Source organism: Anthonomus grandis, chromosome 8 (genome assembly GCF_022605725.1).
Source record: "Anthonomus grandis grandis chromosome 8, icAntGran1.3, whole genome shotgun sequence".
Classification (NCBI taxonomy): domain Eukaryota; kingdom Metazoa; phylum Arthropoda; class Insecta; order Coleoptera; family Curculionidae; genus Anthonomus; species Anthonomus grandis.
The window spans coordinates 15,635,131-15,656,288 of record NC_065553.1 but is presented as its reverse complement, the minus strand read 5'-3'; the positions used below and the strand labels follow the sequence as shown (position 1 = coordinate 15,656,288).

Sequence of the window (21,158 nt, the reverse complement as noted above, 5' to 3'; positions counted from 1 at the left end):
TAGTGGACTAACCTTGGTCTCCCTAGAAGTCCACATCCTAAGATATATGGCCATATCGGGACAGTCGACCAGTAAATTAGGTCCCTTATCGTTTGTTCTTGGATTATTGTCAGATTCTTGATATGCTGAATTAAAAAAATATGTTATTTTCGATATTGCCAGCAATAACTAAAGGTGACATAATTTTTGCCTAATTCTTGAAACAGATTTTTTATTCATAAATGAATGTGTAGTCTTACTTTGGCATCTAAATACATAATTTTAAGTGATTTAGCACCATTTTTAGATTTAGGGAATTAGTTAAATTTACGACAAACTTCCATAATTACTCTATGAAAAATCATAATAATGTGTTAATTTCGTACAGTAATTTTCATATTAAACTCATTATTCTTTAAGCAATTTAATAAAATCAACAAATTTTAAATTACCTTGCAAAACTATGCAACGAGCTTTTCGCAAATCCATGGTTTTTACTGAATGACCATCAATAGCATAGTGAAGCTCCCTGCTAGTTAGGATTAGCCAGGCACCTGCCCATTTACCACTCACACCTGGAAATATTGAAAAAAATATATTAATAGAAAACTACCTCTAAAGTTCCGCTAGTAAATTGCCGCAAGTAAGTTTTTGGTCGCCCTTTTGACTTTTTTTTGGCCCACACCTCAGTTTTTAATAAAAAAATTATATTTCTTGCCAGTGAATATAATTGGTCAAAGATTTTTCACTGTTGTCTCTGTAATATTTGCAAAATACTTAACATATACAAAACAAATCCTTCAAAAAATAAATTACTATTTAGAAGAATAAACTATTAATTTTCAAATTCAATTCTGGGTTTTTATTTTGTTATTTTTTAAAACAAAGGCTAAACACATTTTTAAGGAATCACGAGAATACTCGATATAGACAAAATGCAGGGTTAAAGCCACTGGTTAAAAAGGAAATTGGACAAAGATGCTTTGATTATTAACGCGCTAATGTTTATTAAAAAATTGTTCATATCGTTAAAACTTCAATTTTTAATTTTAAAAAGGCAATTCAAATCTTCTTAACAACTGAAATCACTAGGAATGAAGTATATTCCCTTTTAGATAAAAAGAATACCTCTAAATTTTGACATCTATGATCTCCAAGTGTAATCATCCTGGTTTTAGTTTATTTTTTAGGATTAGTTAAGTTTATTTTTTAAAGTTTTGTTCATTAGCATTCTAGTATAGTGGCTAAAACTTTGATCATAAGGATAGATACATGGTAGGTGTTTATTTTCCACGTTCTCTTGTAACTATGCTTTGTGTTTATCGATATTTTGTGTTTATCAAAATTATTTTAAGAAAATTATATGTATGTTTACCATATTGCAATAAATGCATCATCACCATCTGGGATAACATCATCAATGCATGCCGAAAAATACCAGAAACTTTTGGAAACCCAGATGGTTCAATAAACGGAAAAAGCCAATTTGTATGTATGCTGGCGCGCCATACACTCATGCACCAAGAACTACAATATTTAGCTAAAAAATTAGTATAGACGATATACTAATTTTTTAGCTAAATATTCGCCCGATATGAATCCCATCGAAAACGGTCTGAGTTTTTGAAGTTACAATGAAAGCCCCTACAACCAAGCAAGAGTTAATATACTAAATGAGACTAACCTAGATATCGAAACGAAAATTTAAAATTATATAAGCAGTATGTCTCGCGGTATTCTGCTGATTTTCATATACAAAATACTGATTTTTAAGCACAAATATATTTTCATGTAAAAAGATTTTCCTTTCATGTAAGTTACTATTTCATGTTAAGTTGTAATATAGCAAGGGACTGTAATATAAAACCTTTAGCTTATTTAGTTTTATTTCTAATCTGGTACATTAACAAAATCTTACCAGTCCTAATATAGGCCCATCCCATCCTAATAAAATTGGTCGTAAGTCTCGATTTAAACCGTTGAGTTAACATTTCCGCTAAAAATTGTAACCATATCCTCCTCTCACTTATACTACGAGATCCATAAATGTGGCCTCCACGACTTTTTCCCGTGATGTTTAATTCGAAGCAGTGCAAATCGTCATTATCATAGCTAAGAATAGGGAGTGTAAAAAAGCTGTTTGCTACCAATAACGAAATATCCCTTACCGATATTTGTACTTGGCGTCTTGTAATAATTGAATACTAAGAACACTGGATGCTGGAAAATGTTCTCTAAGGTGCATACAGGTATTGTCTGAGTAGCAAAATAAATCGGCGTTTTCGAGAACGCACCAACGACCGCTGTATTCGCCAAATAGATCTTCAACTGGGCCACCTTGTACCTATTGTTACAAAAAAAAAATAGTATTAACAGCAGTAGAATTATTTAAAAACTTTTCGTCGTCATTTTGAGGTTAGTATGTGTGTTATTTCGTTGATGTTGATTCAGCAAGTGCAAAGTAAATTCGAAGCGGTACATGAAACCTCCAATACAGTCGTACACCTTTCGTAATATTGCTCGTTTTCATCAAGCGGCCGAAGCACGCTGACGTTACACGTAACGTTTTTTTTAAATTATTTTATTTGATAAAAGCCAAGAATTTAGAGTTTGTATAAAGAGCTATAAACTAAAGTAGGCATTACAATAATTTTTTTAATAGTGAAATGTCAGTTTCCAAATTTAAACATTAAACATGTTCGTGGTCATGTTAAACATTTTTAAAATGATTTACAGAACGAGCAATTACAACATCTACGGCTAGCGAATTCCAAACATCGCGAAACTTTATTTGGCAAAAATATTTGACCTGTTTATGTTTTATAATTCTGTTTTTTTTTTAATGTTAAAGTGTGACCGCCTCATCCCGATTTTTTTCAAATAATTTGTTTAGATCACAGCCCAAATAATTATAAAGGACTCTGGAAGTAAAAATCAAACGACCACGAAGTTTTCGTTTTTCCAAAGTTAATAATTTATCATTTGAAAGTCCTCACTGTAGGTAGATGTTGGAATATGCAAATCATACGTTAGTCGTGTAGCGTGTCGCTGCAACGATTCAAGTAAATTTTTATCGCGCACCAATTCCGCGCACCATACCTCCATATTAAATAATAGGCCGAAGAAACGTATACAACTTCATAAAATTGTCAAATGGGATTTTTACAAAAATATCTTTGTAGTAAATGCAACATAGAATTTCCACCAAGAGAGATTCATAGTTACTATTATTCCGAGATCACAATAAGATTCGACTTTTTTAAGTTCAATGTTATTTTTTTGGCAGGGTAGCTGCGGATTTTGTTTTCCTAAATGTAACACTACACACTTAGAAGGGTTAAGAGGCAGTAATCATTTTTTTACTGCACCACTTCCAAATAATGTCCAGATCGGTTTGCAATTGTTGATGAGAAGTTAAGAGAGCTGTGTATATTGTTGTATCGTCTGCAAACATTGACCCCCAATATTTAAGTTCTGAAGATAAATCGTAAGCCAGGAACAAAAAAGGGCGAGAGCCAGAGACGGACGGAGTCCTGAGATACTCCACTGGATATTGGATAGAATTTAGACATTTTAATTTACTAATCCCACTTAATAATTTTTTTATTGAATGAAATGTTTATAGTATGCGAAGAGAATAAATTGTCTGCTTAAGCTTTTGAATAATTATATTGTTTTTATATAATTTTTTTACTTTAAAATTAGAAGGAAATCATTATCACAATTTTTCTTAAGGCCCTGATTGATTTAATTTATAGAATTTTATCACTGAACTATTTTTATATATCGAGTTTGTATTGGTTTTCAAGAAATTTCAGAAACAATTGGTAGATAGGGTTCTACAAATTGTTATTATTATTATCTTATTAATTTATAAAATTTACAAATAAGCTAATTTTTATGAACTAATAACGTAGTATTTAAGTCAATATATTAAAAAGTTACCTTCTTTGAAAATCAAGAAAAAAGATTTTCAACTTTAATTGGCTGGGAACCATTGAAACTCAAATGTAATAAATATTGCATATATGTATCATGACATTTCAGTGTGGTCTGTGGGTATATGAATACAGTTTATTTATAATAAAACCTGGCCAGGTTATACATTTTCTATTTATAGTAAATAAAAATTCAATACTACTTACTTTATAAAGCATTCCCTTTTTGTTCACGAACTTATTACCACCCAAAATAGGACGGTCGATAAGATTATCCGAAGTCCTATGCCCTTTGAACACTGGTGGTGCCTTATCTAGCACGTTTTTCGTTACTTGCTTTAACCAGCTGGTTTTTCGTTGCAGTGTCGGCCTAAAAAAAGCCAAATTTTAATCAATAATGCTACAGTAATACACCCGCAGATAAAAAGCATTGTAGTAGAGAAGTATTTAATTTATTCTCCAAGCTCAAGGTTATAACTCTGATTCTGGACCAATCTGGTTTCATATACTTAATCCCATGTTCGTGTGTAGTAAACGTATATTGGCCATAGAAAACAGAGGTTAAGTAATATATATTAAGGTAAGATATATTTGGTTAAGTATAATAGATTTAGGCAGCATAAATATGACCAAGAAAAAAAGCGAGCAAAAACACAAAAACTGCTTTAGCATGGCACAATTTTGAGTTAGTATTAAAAAGTGTAAAACATGATTTTACACCCTAGCTATTCGAAATCTTAATGCTCAATATAACCAAATAAATATATATATTTATAGACATGACATTACAGTTTGATCTTATGAATTGTAATGTTTTTATGAAAATCCAGCCCTGAAGATGACCCAAATTAAGGGCAAACCATCGGAATTTTCGCTGGAACAACATCAACTTTACAAATCAATCAAACGAGATGTATTCAGAGCAATTTTATTTTAAAAGCTTAGCAGAGCGCTCTCGGCGTATGAGCCATCATCAGTGCTAACTGAAATGAGTTCGGTGTTAAATGCGTAAAAGACACTATAGTCAAAGGTGAACGAATGGAATGTACTCACTTGTCAGTTAAGCCCAGAAATTTACCATAGTGGGAACACATTTGATATTATTACAATTATACCTAACATTTAGACACACTTAAGACTATACAGAACACTAAACGGGACGAACAGTATTTAAAAAGGGGAGAACGTTGGTCTCCTTTGTGTTTTGTACATTTATTGTGATAGATGGCGGGAAATACTATGTCAAATTAGGTTAGCCTACAGTTAACTTTACTTTAAAATTAATATTTATATTATGCGAACCTATCAGAGTGGTAGTAGCGACAGATCGGTCTAGATGTCATTATCGTAAATGATGTGCGGTAGTGCGAGTTGGTTATAAATTGGTGGTACAAATTAGACTACAACAGTGAATTTTTGTTCGGATAAGGAAGTTGTTATCCCTTAAGGATGTAAAAGCGAACTTTTAAATTAGAAAGTTGCCAATGCTTATATAAAATTTTATTTGTGGAGTCTTCTATGTAATGGAACGTAAGGTCTGTTAAGGTTCACTTGTATATTTAAACAAGAGGGATTTTTTATGAGCTCATTGGTGATATAAATGTCCTCAAGAAAATCTAGTCGGTTATAGTTTTTAGAGGTAGCCTGTTGGAGAATTTTAGAATTAGACTTTGGACTGAAATGATGGTTATTAGATTTTATATGTTCACCAAATGCAGATGAAGGTCTACTTAAGTGCTTGGCCCCCTACAAACACCCCAAAAAGGAAGGGCGTAACGAAGGTATGATTCAAAGAGGGAAAAATACACTGTTATAGAGGTTCGTTTTCTCTGCATTTAACACTAAGAGCGACTATACGAAGGGTACTAAACCTAATTTTGACGATGTTAAAATTTTGGATCAAGAGCGACCAGGATATCTTAACCGATGGACATTGTGTTGTAATGATTCATATAAAAATTACCGACAATATCAACTTTAGAATAGGCCTTGCAAATTTAAGTAATATACACAGTAATTTACTTGAAAAGCCAAAAAATATAACTTCCCTTCAAGTATTAACAGTACTTGACTATATTGTCCTTTTTTATGTGAATGTCCTAATTTGTAATATCCATTGCTAATAAATGACGACAGTAGGAGCAATGCCGTTATAAACATATATAAATGATATATTTTTCTTTAAAATATAATTTCTTTTCTTTGTTTTTCATTATAATGATTTTTTTTAAAACGCTAGTACGTAATAAATAAAACCAAATAATTATTATTGTATTCTACAGTTTTAACTTGATCCTTACTTACCTAGAAGGTGCCACATGGGAATCAATAAACCAATTTGAGTTGCTTTGCCTTGGAGCTTCCGGTTTTTTAATTTTAATTTTTTTCTCGCTTTCCTTAGTTTTTTCTCTCACTTTAACAGCCGAAGAAGCCTCAACTGTCGTTTCATTTTCAGGTCCGTCTTCTTCGGGTAAAGAGTCAAACCTGCATAAGATGTATTATAAAACGTATTTATAACAGTTTTTTGCTTGACTAACCTTGCCGGTGGTGTGGGTGGATTTAAGAAATCATCCCCCTCTGACTCGTTACTAATGGACCACTCGCCGTCATCAAAAGTATAAGCTTCCGAAATATTGCCATAGAGGTCTTTTTGTAGGATTTCTTCCAAGAGGTTCATGTCCGAGAACTGGGTCACGCTGGATTCTGTAATGTATTTGTAGGTTTTTCTGTTTTTAAAATGTTGTCTCAAAAATCTCCCTTGATTTATGTTAATAACACAGAATTATAGTGTGAATTGCTAAATCTTTGACTGTTAAGTTTCAATGAGGTTCTTAGTGATATAGACTATAAGTAAATACAGTTGGATTAAAAAAAATATATTATTTATTGTAAAGCTATTTTCCATAAAAACCCTAGGAACCAGAGTTAGAAGGCTGTTTTTAAAGGAATTTTGTTCAACATTTTTCATTTCTATAAAAGCATGTTTCTTTTATTTTTCGATTTTTTCTGATAACCTTTATATCACCACTAAATCATAATTCTTGGTACCTAAAATTTTGGATTTTTTCAAAACAATGAAACGATTACTCAACGCAAAATTTCTAATAGGAACTATAACAGGTCAATTTAAAGTGCATTATTGAATAACACATAAATTAGTTAGTCACGGAAATGTATTCATTAAAAAGAATAATTCTAGGTAAAAATCGCCATTATTCTCCTGACTATTTTTAAAGAATGTGAAGTTATAGATTTAAGGCAAATATATTTTCGAAACCTAATATTAAGGCAGTTTAAAAACATATGATACATTAACCTTAGCCCATACATATGCGAGACGAATTAAAAAGTTGACTGGCTGCTTACCAAAAGTTAAAACTACATTAAGGCAACGTTATTACATGTATATAAGCCCAAAAGTTCACTTCACCCAGTTTTCCTAACAATAAATTCAATTTATTTATTAAAGGCAAAACTTAAAAAATGGATATTTGATTATTCTCGAAATTTTATAGATATAAAAAATTAATTCATTAATATTTCTTTCAGAGAATGAGAAGATATTACTCCAAAAACCTAAATATGACATTTAAACATAACAATTTTAACGTAATATTCTCATTGAACCCAATTTAGACAATATATACATGTAAAACTTCTAAATAAAGCTTTAAATTAAGCAGCTTAAAATAAAGAGAAAGAAGAATAAAACGCAAGTAATCAATTTGTCAGTTTTTGTCGCAATACATTTTTCTAATTGTAACTAGTTTAAATATTTTTAAATGTATTATGAGTGGTTTTGATAAATACACATATGAGGTGTTACGGATAGTAAGGGCGAACTCGGCAAAAGCGAATTTTGAGAAATTGAGTTTTGAAAAAAATTACGGAGGGCGAATTCATCAAAAGGTTGGCAACATTTTAATTTTATACTTATCATTTACTAAGCATAGCTAACATAGCATAGTTGTTCAAATAGTAGTTCAATTTTTTATTATAATTTTTTTAAATCTATATTTTTACAGTATCTGGTTACTTACAGGACAAAAATTATGATTAATAAAATGTAAAGTGTAAGTAACGTCAGATTCACTAAAAGAGTTCAAGAATAAATCTAAAAGCTGCTTTAAACTGAACTTACGTTATTTAAAAGAAAAAAACCTTTTATTCCTACAAAGTGCAATTAACTTACGTATATAAAACCAATCAGTGGTAACCTATGGTCTTAAAACTAACATAAGAAAAAATGGAGTAAAGAAGCAAAAATAATTAGTCAAGTTCAGTAGTTGTGTTCTATTTGGTTATCGTCCAAAACGTCTTCATTTTCAGCATTTTTATTAGAGGCTGCTTCTTGAGTGTCTATGAGTTTTGTAAAGTACCGACTCCAAGGTAGAGGTACATACGGTAATAAGTCTTGACTATCCTTTAATTTGGGAGCTGGTATTTTTAATAGGGGTACTGTAAAGTCTCGTCAATGCTTCACTGGCCAAATTAAAATGATTAGGATCATAATTTAGTACTTCCCTTTCTGTAGTTTAATTGCTGTTTTGACATCCAAATTGTAATCAGTATGACGTAAAAACCTTGGTTGAAGTTTTCTATAAATTCAAAGATCTTTCCATCTTTAAACTTAGCCCCAGCCATCTGCACTTTGGTTATTTTCTTTTGAAGATCGGAGAAATTTAAAATCATATCCTGCCGTAAGTTGGGCAACGGAAAACTGTCTTTTTCGGCGGCATTTTTCAATCATTAGCTTATTGAATGTTATGAGTGCCCAGGTATCATAAAACATAAAATAGTGTTTCATTTCTGTATAAAGTACAGATTTGCTAGAACAACATATACATTTTTGTTTTGCCCAAAACAGTTATCACTGAACATAAAAACTGTTTTAATGTTAGCATCAACTTTAGACAAGTAATCTTACAAGCAGCTGGCAATCTCACATGATTCACGCCTCCCTGTACTTTCATCCCAAAGATACATGGTAGAAGAACCGGTTTTGATATTGTAGATGCAGAAGTTATACGTTCATAGCTTCCTTTCGTAGTCAAGTTTTGGGGTTGGCAAGGCTTGCTGCAGATCAAAGGCAATTATTACGAGAATGAGCAGTTTTTGCACGAACCAGGTGTACCTCCTTCTGTAGTTGAAGGCTGTTCATTTGAGTAACACTTTCCGAATCGTTTACTTGACTATTTTTTAGTTTTATATCTACCTCATCGCAATTATTACATGTGTCACTTTTTGGGGGCTCAAAACCAATATACCTATTAAATGTATCGCGATAATAGTGCTCATTTACCGCGATGTACCCAGGGTAAATATTTTCGGTGAGGACTTTTAGCACGACTATAATGACTCGTGCCGTAGGTACTGACAGGATCCTTTACTTTTCCGAGATTCCATGAATGTTATAAAAAGCAGTACGACAAACTGAGGGCAACGTGATTAACAGTCATATTATATTGAATGCGTCTCAAGGTACGGCTTGGACGCTCCCTTACGTAGGACCTTTTTACATCATTGGAGGATAATAACTTTGATAAGCAACCATTCTGGAGCTCGTAGTTTGCTATTTGCCAAAAGGACTCGAAAATATTGGTTACCTGCTCTTCGCCTACTTTTTTAAAACATCCACAGTTACACGGAGGTCCAAGCTTGCAGGCAACAACTTCCCTTTTGGTATTTCTTGAAACATAAGCAGTCCTCGAATTTCGATTTACTTTACAAGCAATTTTCTGCCAATCATTCGTTCTGACGAGTCTCTTTCGCGAATAACCCGACACAGCATTATTATCGGGAAGTTCACTACTACTTTCACTACTAGAAGGTTTCATTAATATTTTTTTATAATCAAAAAAATCAGATGAACAAAACATCTCTCTCTCGTGCTATCGTGAAATTGAAACCCAGTTATTTGATATTGCGTTTATTTAGAAGGTGAAACAAGGGCGAACTCACCATTTTGACGGTTTTATAAGGTAGAAAATGCAATTTAAAATATATTAGGTATTAAAAAAAAATTGGCCCAATGTAGAATTCGCCCTTACTATCGGCAACGCCTCATATTTTCGCGGTCTATTGATTGTAAATCTTTTAGCTGTAGGTACTTTCTTTTTTTATTATTTCTCATTGATTTATTTTATATTTTTTTTAATTTCTTAGCTTATGCCAAATCTTCCACAAGCAAGAGTAACCTTTTGGGGGATTTTATGTATTCATTACCTTCTTATTTTATTTTATTTTTGTTTTTATGCTTGAATAAACTTATTATCCTGTACTTTGAAGTATTATGATAATTTATTAATTTAAAAAACAAGAGGAAATATGATGATTAAAGCAAAAACCATTTTTTCAAAAATGTAAGTTCTATTATATAAATTTCAGCCCAGTCTAGATATTTTAATTATTTTCTATATTTCAATCCAGTAAAACATAATTACAACTTCCTTGAAGTGAAAAATATATTAAACTTACCTCGGCTTAAAGGATCAAACTGCATAATAACACTTTTTGTAGGCCTCGTTTTATGTTTAGAATTTTCCAAAGTTCTCTCCCTAAGTTGCGTTTCGATTTCGTGATTTTCATAAAAAGATTGGGGCGTCGAAACGATTGATTCCGCTTTTTCTTCCCTTACATCCGGCACTTTTTCCGGACTTAAAACCTCTGTGACGTCTTTCTTATTATCTTGAGATGAATTTGAACTTGTAGTTTTAACTTTAGGCCCAACTTGGCCATAGATGTGATCCTGAAAAGTATCGCATTAAAAATTATTTTTAAAAAAAGGACATAATAAATTTACTTCTTTATCAGGTAAGATAACACTGTCATAAAAGGCCCATGAGGCGGATCTAGTCTGGTCCATTGTATTTTCTAGTTTTCTTTCAGTGCTATCAATACAACTTTCAGAATCACTATTATATGGATTCGACGGGAAAACGTTTTCATATTCATCAGTTTTCTTGGAAGCCTTTCCCGAATTACTGGAATTATTACTAGAAGTCACTGGGGAAGAACTTGATGGGGCATCATATACACTTTCTTCCACTGGTAACGGAGGTGGAGGATGTTTTGGTGGAGGCAGATTTAAGGATTCATTAGACGAATAACAAGATTCAAATTCATCGTTTTCTACGTTGCTGTAAATACTGTCCGCTCTGTTTAAGGGCGAATCAAACCTAAACAGTAAAAATATTTTTAAAAATAAGCATGTTAAAAAATCAGGACGGATATAGCAGAATAATTAATTATTTTGAAGGAACTGTAATATATAACTGCATAGGATAACAAAACTTCTATTTTTTTTAAATGAATCATGCACGCAACGTCGTATTTGAATCATAATCAATAATAATAATTATGGTGTTCTATTTGCTAATAATATGGCAACATAAATTAACTATTATTAAAACAGTGATCATACTTTCTTCCATATTAAAATTGGACTCAATCAGCATTACCTTACAAAAAAAATAGAATTGTGTATGAAACGATGAATTAATAAATTTATATTATCTTAAGCCAAAGGGCACTTGGGTACTTGCAATCAATGCGGTTACCTGTAAACCATCTTACCTGATGTTATTGAACATCTCAATGGTTCCTTCATAATCTTGAATATTTTTCTCTTCCTTTTGAAGTTTTCTCTGCTCCTGAGAGGCTGAACTAAAACGTCTGGTTAGCCGTCTTACACTTTGTCTCGTACCTTCTATTACTGCTTTTTTTCTGTCATTTACTAACTGGCCCAAATCACCTAAAACATATTTTTATCAGTAATGAAACATTATCTTAAACAAATACATTAAACTGTAAAACGAAAAAGTAGGAATTTTGAACTAATTTAGACTAAGGCAAAATTCAAAAGAAGTATATGGCTGCCAGAAACTATGGACTTATTAAACAAATTAGATCATTGAACTTGCACATTGAAGTACACACAACACACGATTTTGATGTTTATAATACGATTAGCCTTATTATATGATAGGGGGGACACATTAAAATTTAAAAACTTTTTTTTGCACTTAAACCACAAAACAACTAAGAGACTTTTTCAATGAGTACAAACAATAGTATAAATTAAATAAATATTGATATTTTATGAAATTCCAGATTAATCATGGTGTCAATAACTGTTAATTATTTTATTTTAACATAATCTAGAGTAATACATTTTTATATAATTCAATTATATAAATGACTAAGCAAAAATTTGCCTTTTAGAAAATTTTACTATATTTATACAAAATGCACACATAAAACATATCAAGTATACAAAAATAAAATAGTTAAATATATGTGTCAATGACTGGCTCAACGTTTAACAAGGAAGAACATACATTCATTTTATTACTCATGAATTGGTTTCATGATATCCTCCGAGCATCTGGTGCGTATCGTTAAATGAAGCGAATTAGAGTGATTAAAGAGTTGATTCATATATTTTTTTGTACCTTATTAAAATAAGCATGTTTTTTAACTTTGTGTTTGTTGTATACTGAAATTTAATATTAAACAATATAGAAAATAGGGTTTAATTAAGATTAGATCAAGAATTAAGTCCCAAATTATACAAAAAAAAACATTATATACTTTTGGAATAACTAACTATTTTATAATCCAATAACCCTTTGATTTACAAAACTGCAATTGAATTACTCACCCTTCCTAAGCCATTTATATTTTTAAAAAACTTTAATTCACTTTGAAAATAATACAAATCAGGTTATAGTAAATCTAAAATAGCAAAGACTTACTGATAATTAATACAAATATAAGTCAGTAGATCGCCCTCATTTTATTGATAAATAATGATAAAGAATGTCATCAATATATTGAGCTGTAGCAAATATTTAGAATAATTTATTTGAAATAACATGAACACTGATATGGCTGAAATGGATTTTTTGGGACAGGACAGGCTACAAAAACACAAAATCATTTTTGTGCTAAAGGAAATCTCATGTTTAATTATTAGCATAAAAATCTTTATATGCTTGAGCAATTGAAAGGTCAATTCCCTCTATTTGACCATCATTTTCATTGATTTTTGACATGATGTATTGTTCTGGTAAAACAGCACTCAATCAAATATATCAAGTACCTTCTGAAGGTATCAAAAAAGTGCTTTGGCACTGCTTAATAGGTTTAACCAAAAAAAAAGCTTGTAGGTCGTTTTATCTAACTTCTCGCTTTAATTCCTATTGCAAAAAATGAAACCTTTGTCATTGAGTCTCACATGAATTAGAATAGATTATGATCATTCAGATACTTTGCTTCTTTAAGCAGTGAATAACAAAATTTAACAAATTATTAAATATTTCAATGCTCATCATGTAAATTCACAAACTTATGATGAGCTTATCAAGCGTCTGTACTAGTCAATCTTTCAGTATTTCGAACGATTGCACATTTTAATTAACTTACTTTATAAGGAAAATTTTCAAATAGTTTAGTAAACTAAGTTCTGTTTGTCATTTTCCACCAAAAGCCGAGAAACATTTCCTGTGTGCCATCTTCTTAAGCAAGTTTGTCATTTATTTCATGAAAAATATCCAACTTACCGTGTATGTTTATTGTTTTATTTGATAAATATGGCATTAAAAGCTAGACTGCCGTTAAACAACGTTTAAAAACTAGGATTTAGACTAAAGTATATTGGTAAAAATATGATTAATATGGTTATTATTAAATAACTTTTTTTTGAAATGCTCTGAAAATAGTAAAAGTAGTGCCAATTTTTTAAGAGAATGCAGTCATTATCCACCCTGAGTGTTTTTATCAAAGGTTTTCTTCGTTAAGATGTGTGTTGTAATGTTGTGTAGTCATAGCATTTTTTTTGAACGACTTTTGCAATTAATCCCAAATATACAGGAAAAATTATTTCGGCCTCAAATTAAAGGAAGTCCTCAAATCACATTTCTTTATATTGGCGGAAAATAGAAGGTGTAAAAATAAGTGTAAACGAACATGAATCAGTCCTATATGAAATCTTAATTGGAGCATCATAGGATTCTATTTTTTCCCTCGGGGTTAGTCTCATAGATGAATTTAGTGTGTGAAGACATGAAAATATTAATATTATAACACAGATAAAGAATTTCTGGAGGAACTTATAAAGGATGTCATTAAAATATTGAGCTGTAGAAAAGTTTTAAGTTAATTTATTTCAAATATCAAATAAAATGGACTTTTTGAGGTGGAGTGAGAGAAAAAACAGGATCTCATGTTTAATTATTGGTATAAAAATCTTGATAGACATCACACTCAACTTCTGCATTGTTTAACACTATCAATGATTTATTATAGATATAAATCATTTGCTTAGTATTAAAAATCAAGAAAATAAACCAAAATTAATGAGTTACTCTAGTATTGAACATTAAAACTGATCCGCAACACTACAGTTGTATAATTAAGGGGTAGGTGTGCTCCCTCAAGAAGACAATAGGCAATATGTACCTCTTAATCAAACTTAACTGATATTTTAGAGGCATGTTCAGTTTTGTAGGAATTAATCTTGATCCTACTTTGGAGAGAACATACATTTTTTAAGAAATTCAAAATAGCCCATTGATGTATTTTCGTTCAGAGAATTTTAAAATATTAATAAAAAAACAATTACATGAAAAACAAAAGACTTGCAACATAAATGTTTGTTAAATAAAACCACCTATTTAATATTACATCTTTGGATTCTAAGGTCAATTCCAAGTGTTTTTTTTTAATAGGGGTAAATATCCTGTACAACTTTGAAAATGATAATCTAGATTAATTCATAATTGTACTCATTATTAGTGAACAGTTTTATTACACAAGTATACAATATATTATTATATTTTTAATTATTTTTTCCTAGGACAAATAAAAATTAATATTAAATGGTTCTCTTGTGTCAATGACTGATACTATAAACCAATAAAAGGTACAGTAAAGTTATATTTCAGATGTTTTGATGTTGTTAATTAGTGTTTATTTAGTAATTTATTTATTACTTAATTGATTTTGAATTTGTGTAAATTTAAGAATTCCATGACTAGATTATTCTTTATTAGCCATAATGTTATTAGAAAAATGTTGAATTTACTTTCATCAGAGAATATTACTTTGTTCCAAAATATATTATCTTGATGGGTAACCTTATTAATAAATGGTTTATTTCAAGCTACTCTGGCACCATATTTGCAATGTATGCACTTAAAATAAGCACTAAACCTAAAGAAATATTTTACTTCATATAAATATTCTGTTAAAGAATGTAAAAAAACTGCTTCAAAATTCTCACATACAAGGCACCTATTTTTAAACACTTTGTAAACATGTGTGCCAATACTTTTGTCCATGGGATTTTTGATAGAATTTTGATATGGGTTCTTTTGTAAAGCCTTTATTTATTAAATTTGTATTAAATATTAAGAAACGAATGCTCTTGGGTATACACTTTAAATTAGAAAATATTTAAATGTAATAGGTCTAGTAGCTTAAGAAGACAGATACGAATTTTAATAAAAATCAATATGTGCCAATACTTTTGTCCCTCACTGTATACACAATAATGTCCTGAAGACCTGGCCAGTGAGCAGGTCACCAGTCATCCATGTTTTTTAGCACACATGATAATACTAATTTGGACGAGAACACATATACCTAGAAGAACTACATATAATATTATGTACATCTCAAAGTATTTAATAAAACCATCAAACAACTTAAACATTTGTAGAACAACCCAGCAACACTAAATTTTAATAAAAAGAAATGAAACTGCCACTATGTTAAATACCTCTGCTACACTAAAAATAAATTGATGGAATTAATTTATTTTTGGAATGTAGGTATGTCTACAAAAATCCAGTTCCCAGTATACTTGCATGCTTAGAACATTGAAAGGCTTTCAATGTTCTAAGCTTGCATGTTATTTTATAAATATTTATGAACATTGAAAGCCTTTCAATGTTCTAAGCTTGCATGTTATTTTATAAATATTTATGCAAATTTTTGGTGATTGTTTATTGCACCTTAACAGTGATGGAGGTATAATAGTATAATAGTAAAAAACTTTGCTTGATAGAAATTGTAATACCTCAATAAGAACAATCAATTCGATAAATAAGATAAGAAAGGATTGCCAGAATGTAAACACATATGTAGATTTACTTACCAGCAATCTGCTTTGATGCATTTGTAACTTTGTTTGTGACCCTTCTCGAAAAGGTACTAAACTGGTCTTTTTCTTCCATAATTTTTCCTTGTTGCATACAAGAGTTATCTACATGATCCACACTGATTTCAACTTTCTTCTGTACATTTTCCTCAGTAACAACTTTGTTTATGCTGTCAACTGGAACTGGGAGATCCACAGAATCAACACTAGCAGCTTGATTACTTATTTCACAAATTTCACTCTGGTTCTGATTACTTTTAGGTATATTTCTGCGAGGTGTTGGGACAGGCCTCTTGCCTTCCCTCGGCGCGGGTACTGGTCGATCCATCGCAAATTAATTATCATTCGTCCTGCATGACTAATACCAAACGTAATTATTGTTTACTTAATAACTGCAACAAGTGTAGTTTTTAAACAAAGAACATTCTGAATCTGCTGAGTATGCAGCATTCAATTCAACTTGCTGTTGTATGGATGTAAAGCTGGTTTATTGAAGGTCCAAGGACAATATTATTTTACTTACATCAATGAATGAAATATTAATGTAGCTTATAATGAATATTTAGGACAAATTTGTGTTTTTAAACTAAATGATCAATCAAAAATTAAAAGTTTTATTACTATGTTTTGAAACTTACACTTGTTATTGATTTAAGTGATTAGATAACAAAGAAAAAACGTATTTTTCTTATAAAAAGTTACTCATTTTGCAATAATGAAAGTCAGATTGTTATGAATCAATAATAAAAATAAAAATGTAAAATCCGAGAAAGGGAAACGTCAAACGTCAACAATGTTTTGACAGTCACTAGCTGTTCTTTGACAAGATGAAATATGCTAAGGCTCCCTCTATGTCATTGTTCGCTATGTGAAGCCAAATGTGGCTGATATGCATGGTGATAACTTTAGAATTATGTTTTTTAATAATATTAGTTCAAAACTTATTTTTAAATAATTGTGATATACATTAAGATTCAGCATTGGGTTCCCTTTGGTACTTGCTTTATTTTATTAAGGTAGCTGGGGCCAAGGGCGAATCCACGGTGATGGAACTCCTAAAACAAATCAGGAAATTTTGCGTATGATTTACATTTCTACTTTTTTCACGCAGAAAAATATTCGGTGATTATTTACTATAGTTTATGGCATAGAATATTCACATGGACGATAATATTGCATTTTACAATCTAACTTCTAAATGTTGGTGTATGTCACTAAAATAATACTATGCTCAAAAATTATAATATTTTGATTTAAAAAAAAATTACAATACATATTTTAAAATAAAGATTTTCAATAAATACTTTGTATTATAATAGATAATTAATATTTATTTTATAGTAAATTTTACATCAAACGAAAAAATGGGAGAATTTATAGTAAAATGAAGGAGATCGAGCTGCTAGTTATAAATATTGGTTGGCTAAATGGAATAAATTGTCAATGGTCTAACTAACGTAGTAGCCTAAAAGCTAAAACTTATACAACTTAAGGGAGAGCGCCCACCAAAGATGTGCGCTTGAAGAGAAAAAGAATGATGTGCACATGAGGTTGAAGTGTGCTTGAAGTGCAGTGTTCCTTGCTTTTATATGGAACGACGCTCACCGAAGCTGCGCGACAGCCGCTGGAAAGATTTTAAAGCTTCTCAATGCAGTGTCTCACTGCCTCACTGCATGCGTGCTAAAACGTAGGACACGTTTTATTTTCGACTGATGTGTACCGAGATGCTAATATTATGTTTAGTTATGTATAAAATTAAGTTTAAATACTTTTGTGTATACATTTATTAAAAATATGCGTGATAATCAAGAATTTAATGTTAAATTCGTACAGTTAATAGAATCTCACCCATGTCTGTACGATATTACTAGCAAAGATTATCGAATGAATGTGCAGGAGAAAGCTTGGCAAACTCCAGCAAAACAATTAAATGCATCAGGTAAGCAAACCAAATTATTTTTAAAAGTTTTAAAATTGTTTATTTTGTTTTTATTACATTCATTTTTCTAATATTAAGTACGAATATATACATACGTATTATACCATTGTTTTTGACTTTTAGAGCTGTAAAGCCAAAAAAAAGTTAAAACTGCTGTTAAAGCTGCTGCGAAGATGCTCGTCGTTATGAAGAGTTGGAATTTGCTGGTCCACTGTTGGCACTGAAAAAACTCCTTCGCGTTTCCTCATAAAGTTATGTAAAACACATATAGCCTGGATGATGTCATCTACTTACTTGACGTTGTAATTGATTGGTATTTTTAGAATTCTAAACTTGGATGTTAACATGCCAAAAGCACGTTCATTTGATTTTAGGCCTTGCATTAAATATGCGCTCGTTGTTTGTTGGATTTTGCTTGGGATAGGGTTTTAAAATGTTTTGTGTCAGCGAAAAAGCCTCCTCAGCTGCGAAAAAATATAGGAAATTTGTTATTTCTCCTGGAATAACAAACTGTGGTTTGGGGGCTGGTATTCCTAATACTCCCCTTGACAAAGCTTTACCAAATGCACTCTCTTTTAAAGCTCTCCTATCACTATTCCTGCCAAATTAATCCAAATCACACACTGCCAATAGTACCACAGAAAAATATCCTTTGTAATTAAAATGTCGACGTAGTATTTGAAGGGCATTTTAATCTGATGTGCTTCCCGTCTATACTTCCAATGCAGTTTGGTAGATTGCAGTCCAAATTTCTAGTGTAGAGCTAGGCATATACTCTTATTGCAAAGCATTCCATATGCCAACTGACGTATCTCTAATAATCATTCTTAAAGTGGTATGCCGCCTTAAAAAGTAGCATGATAGAGCATCATTAATTAGTCTTTAGTACCTCAGGTTCTTTGTACTATTAACTAAGTAAAAATGTCTTTAATATCTTTTACGCTTAATAAAACTAGTATAATAAAAATGATAATAATAAATAGTAGTACCTCAAAATACCTCAAAGTAATGAGCAGACGTTCTTCTGTGGACACACTTAGATACACTTTAGACACGTTTAGTTCGTATCCTTTTTTTGAATAAAAGGACGGACTTTCTCAATTCTTCAAATCTGCAATGTGCATGCGTTTTGTACACCATTTTGATATGCAATCACAAGACACACACATGTTGTACACTTGACTTGCGTTTCAGGTACGCTTCACCAACACTTCACTTCAAGTATATCGTTGCGTTGGTGGGCGCTCTCCCTAAAGTGAATCTACTTATTTTTGGCATCAATTTTAAATACGGGTATTGGATTTATATTGGTAAGCCTCAAAAGAAATTCCGAATGAACTTTGGGGCTAATATATAAGTAACAGCGTTACCCCAAGAAAGTTTTGACTTTCGGTGAGCAACCGGTTACATCTTTTAAACGCGTGTTATATGAATGTATAAAACTAGTTAGAGTATCTCGCCTTCGAAATTGTTGAAAGATAACAGATTGAAGAAATAACTGCCTAAGGTCCAACAACCACTCTCTTGATAAAAACCTTTGGAAGAAAAATATCTGTTTTTATTAGACCTTATCTTTAACAACCTAATGGTCCTAAATGAGTCTTTAAAGCACCACTCCATAATAAAATCCCATATATTAGGGGTATGCTGTATTAGTGTCATGTACACTAATTTTAAATACGAAAAACCAACATATTTTTTAATGCCCTAAACTTGCAAATAAACGATCTTAACTTAATTACTAAAAAGAGAGATATTTAATACTTTAAAAATAGGCAATGAATCAGTATATCATCCAAATGGCATGAAGTACGTTGCCTTTGAATTAATTGTTAGTTTGAAATCTGCTTTATTTTTCAGACTATCCCAAAAGTAATTTTTATTTATTATGATTGTAAATAAAAAATATTATCTATATAGAGATTAAAAAGAAGAGGCCCTAGTATTTTTTCACCTCTGTCAAGTGAGGAATAGCGTCATTGTGAAACTAGCCAAACCATCCTCTGTTGGCATTTCTTCTTTAAAGCCATATTGTTTTTCAGAATTAGGGTATTACAAGATACTTTGCATAATTCATAATAATATTATCAGATCTTAATCCATCCAGTTCGGGAGACTTACGCCTTTTTTAAGAGGTATCGATCTTCATGATTTTCTCATAAATGGAACAGCAGCATCTCTAAATCAAAGCTGCTCTGATTAAGAAAATCTCCGATAATATTAGAGAAGTAACATCATTTTCCAAGATTCAAAGCCAAAACTAAATACAGTTTTAGCAAAATTTTTAGGGAAGAGAATTCTAGAGTTTTGCGAAATACGATGGATACAAAGACATGATGCTGTTTTTCAGTTTACCATCGCTCTTCCAGAAATTGTAAAAGCACTCACCAAAACCAGTAAATGGAGAAATAGAACAACTGCAGTTAAAACTTCTAGTCTAATAACTGCGTGCAATTTTGATTTTCTTATCGAACTTTATCGCCTCAGTGATATTTTCACACGCAGCCACTAAATGTAATTCAACAGAAAAAAAACGATTGATCTTCCGAAGGCTTCAGAAGTCATAACAACGTGGATTGCAACACTTAGTGAACGAAGGACAAAGGTAAACCATACTTTCAATGAGTTTTGTTGAATGCCACAAAATTAACTGAGAAAAAAAATGATTTAAGAATTTCGGTAACAATGCTATATAAAGCATTGGTTAGAAGTGTTTTGGTTTATTAAGCATAGCGTAACTAAGGTCTTAGAATTGCTTAAATTATTATTCTTTAAATGTAACTTAATTTATTAGTAATTTTTTTAATATACTTTAAAAATGTAAGGTTGAACGTATACATATGTATGCAGCTATATTATTGCTTAATATATAAAGTGATTTTCAAAAAAAAAAATGATATAATGATGATGTATTAGTTACCAATTTAGTGGCATTCAAAATTGCTAAAATTCACGGTGTACATTTTAAAAGTTATCGATCAGTCATCGAATTTAAGAGCTTTTGAATTTAGGAAATCAATAGAATGGATTTCAATGTATTTTGCCGTTACGCTATTCTGTTATTCTTCCGCAGTTTGGTTATATTTAACGCTAAATTGCCTTCGTGAAGATTGGGCCTAAGAGTTCCCATGAAAAACCT

General features: G+C 31.0%; 1 protein-coding gene across 2 annotated transcripts in view; it reads right to left on the bottom strand.

Moving 5' to 3' along the window:
* Window positions 1-16,855, bottom strand: part of LOC126739903 (uncharacterized) — a 29,189-nt gene extending 12,334 nt beyond the window's left edge. Inside the window, exons 1-12 of one of the 2 annotated variants that reach the window (XM_050445729.1) lie at window positions 16,719-16,855; window positions 16,078-16,438; window positions 11,493-11,670; window positions 10,720-11,095; window positions 10,395-10,665; window positions 6,455-6,620; window positions 6,222-6,401; window positions 4,125-4,287; window positions 2,148-2,323; window positions 1,898-2,091; window positions 432-554; window positions 13-125 (exon numbers count right to left, since the gene is read on the bottom strand). In XM_050445729.1, the coding sequence (XP_050301686.1) occupies window positions 13-125; window positions 432-554; window positions 1,898-2,091; window positions 2,148-2,323; window positions 4,125-4,287; window positions 6,222-6,401; window positions 6,455-6,620; window positions 10,395-10,665; window positions 10,720-11,095; window positions 11,493-11,670; window positions 16,078-16,408 (2,271 nt within the window). In that variant the 5' untranslated portion in view covers window positions 16,409-16,438; window positions 16,719-16,855. Of the gene's footprint in view, window positions 1-12; window positions 126-431; window positions 555-1,897; window positions 2,092-2,147; window positions 2,324-4,124; window positions 4,288-6,221; window positions 6,402-6,454; window positions 6,621-10,394; window positions 10,666-10,719; window positions 11,096-11,492; window positions 11,671-16,077; window positions 16,696-16,718 lie in introns of those variants that run through there. The other variant, XM_050445728.1, reaches the window with a different exon arrangement.
* Between the last annotated feature and the right edge of the window lie 4,303 nt (window positions 16,856-21,158).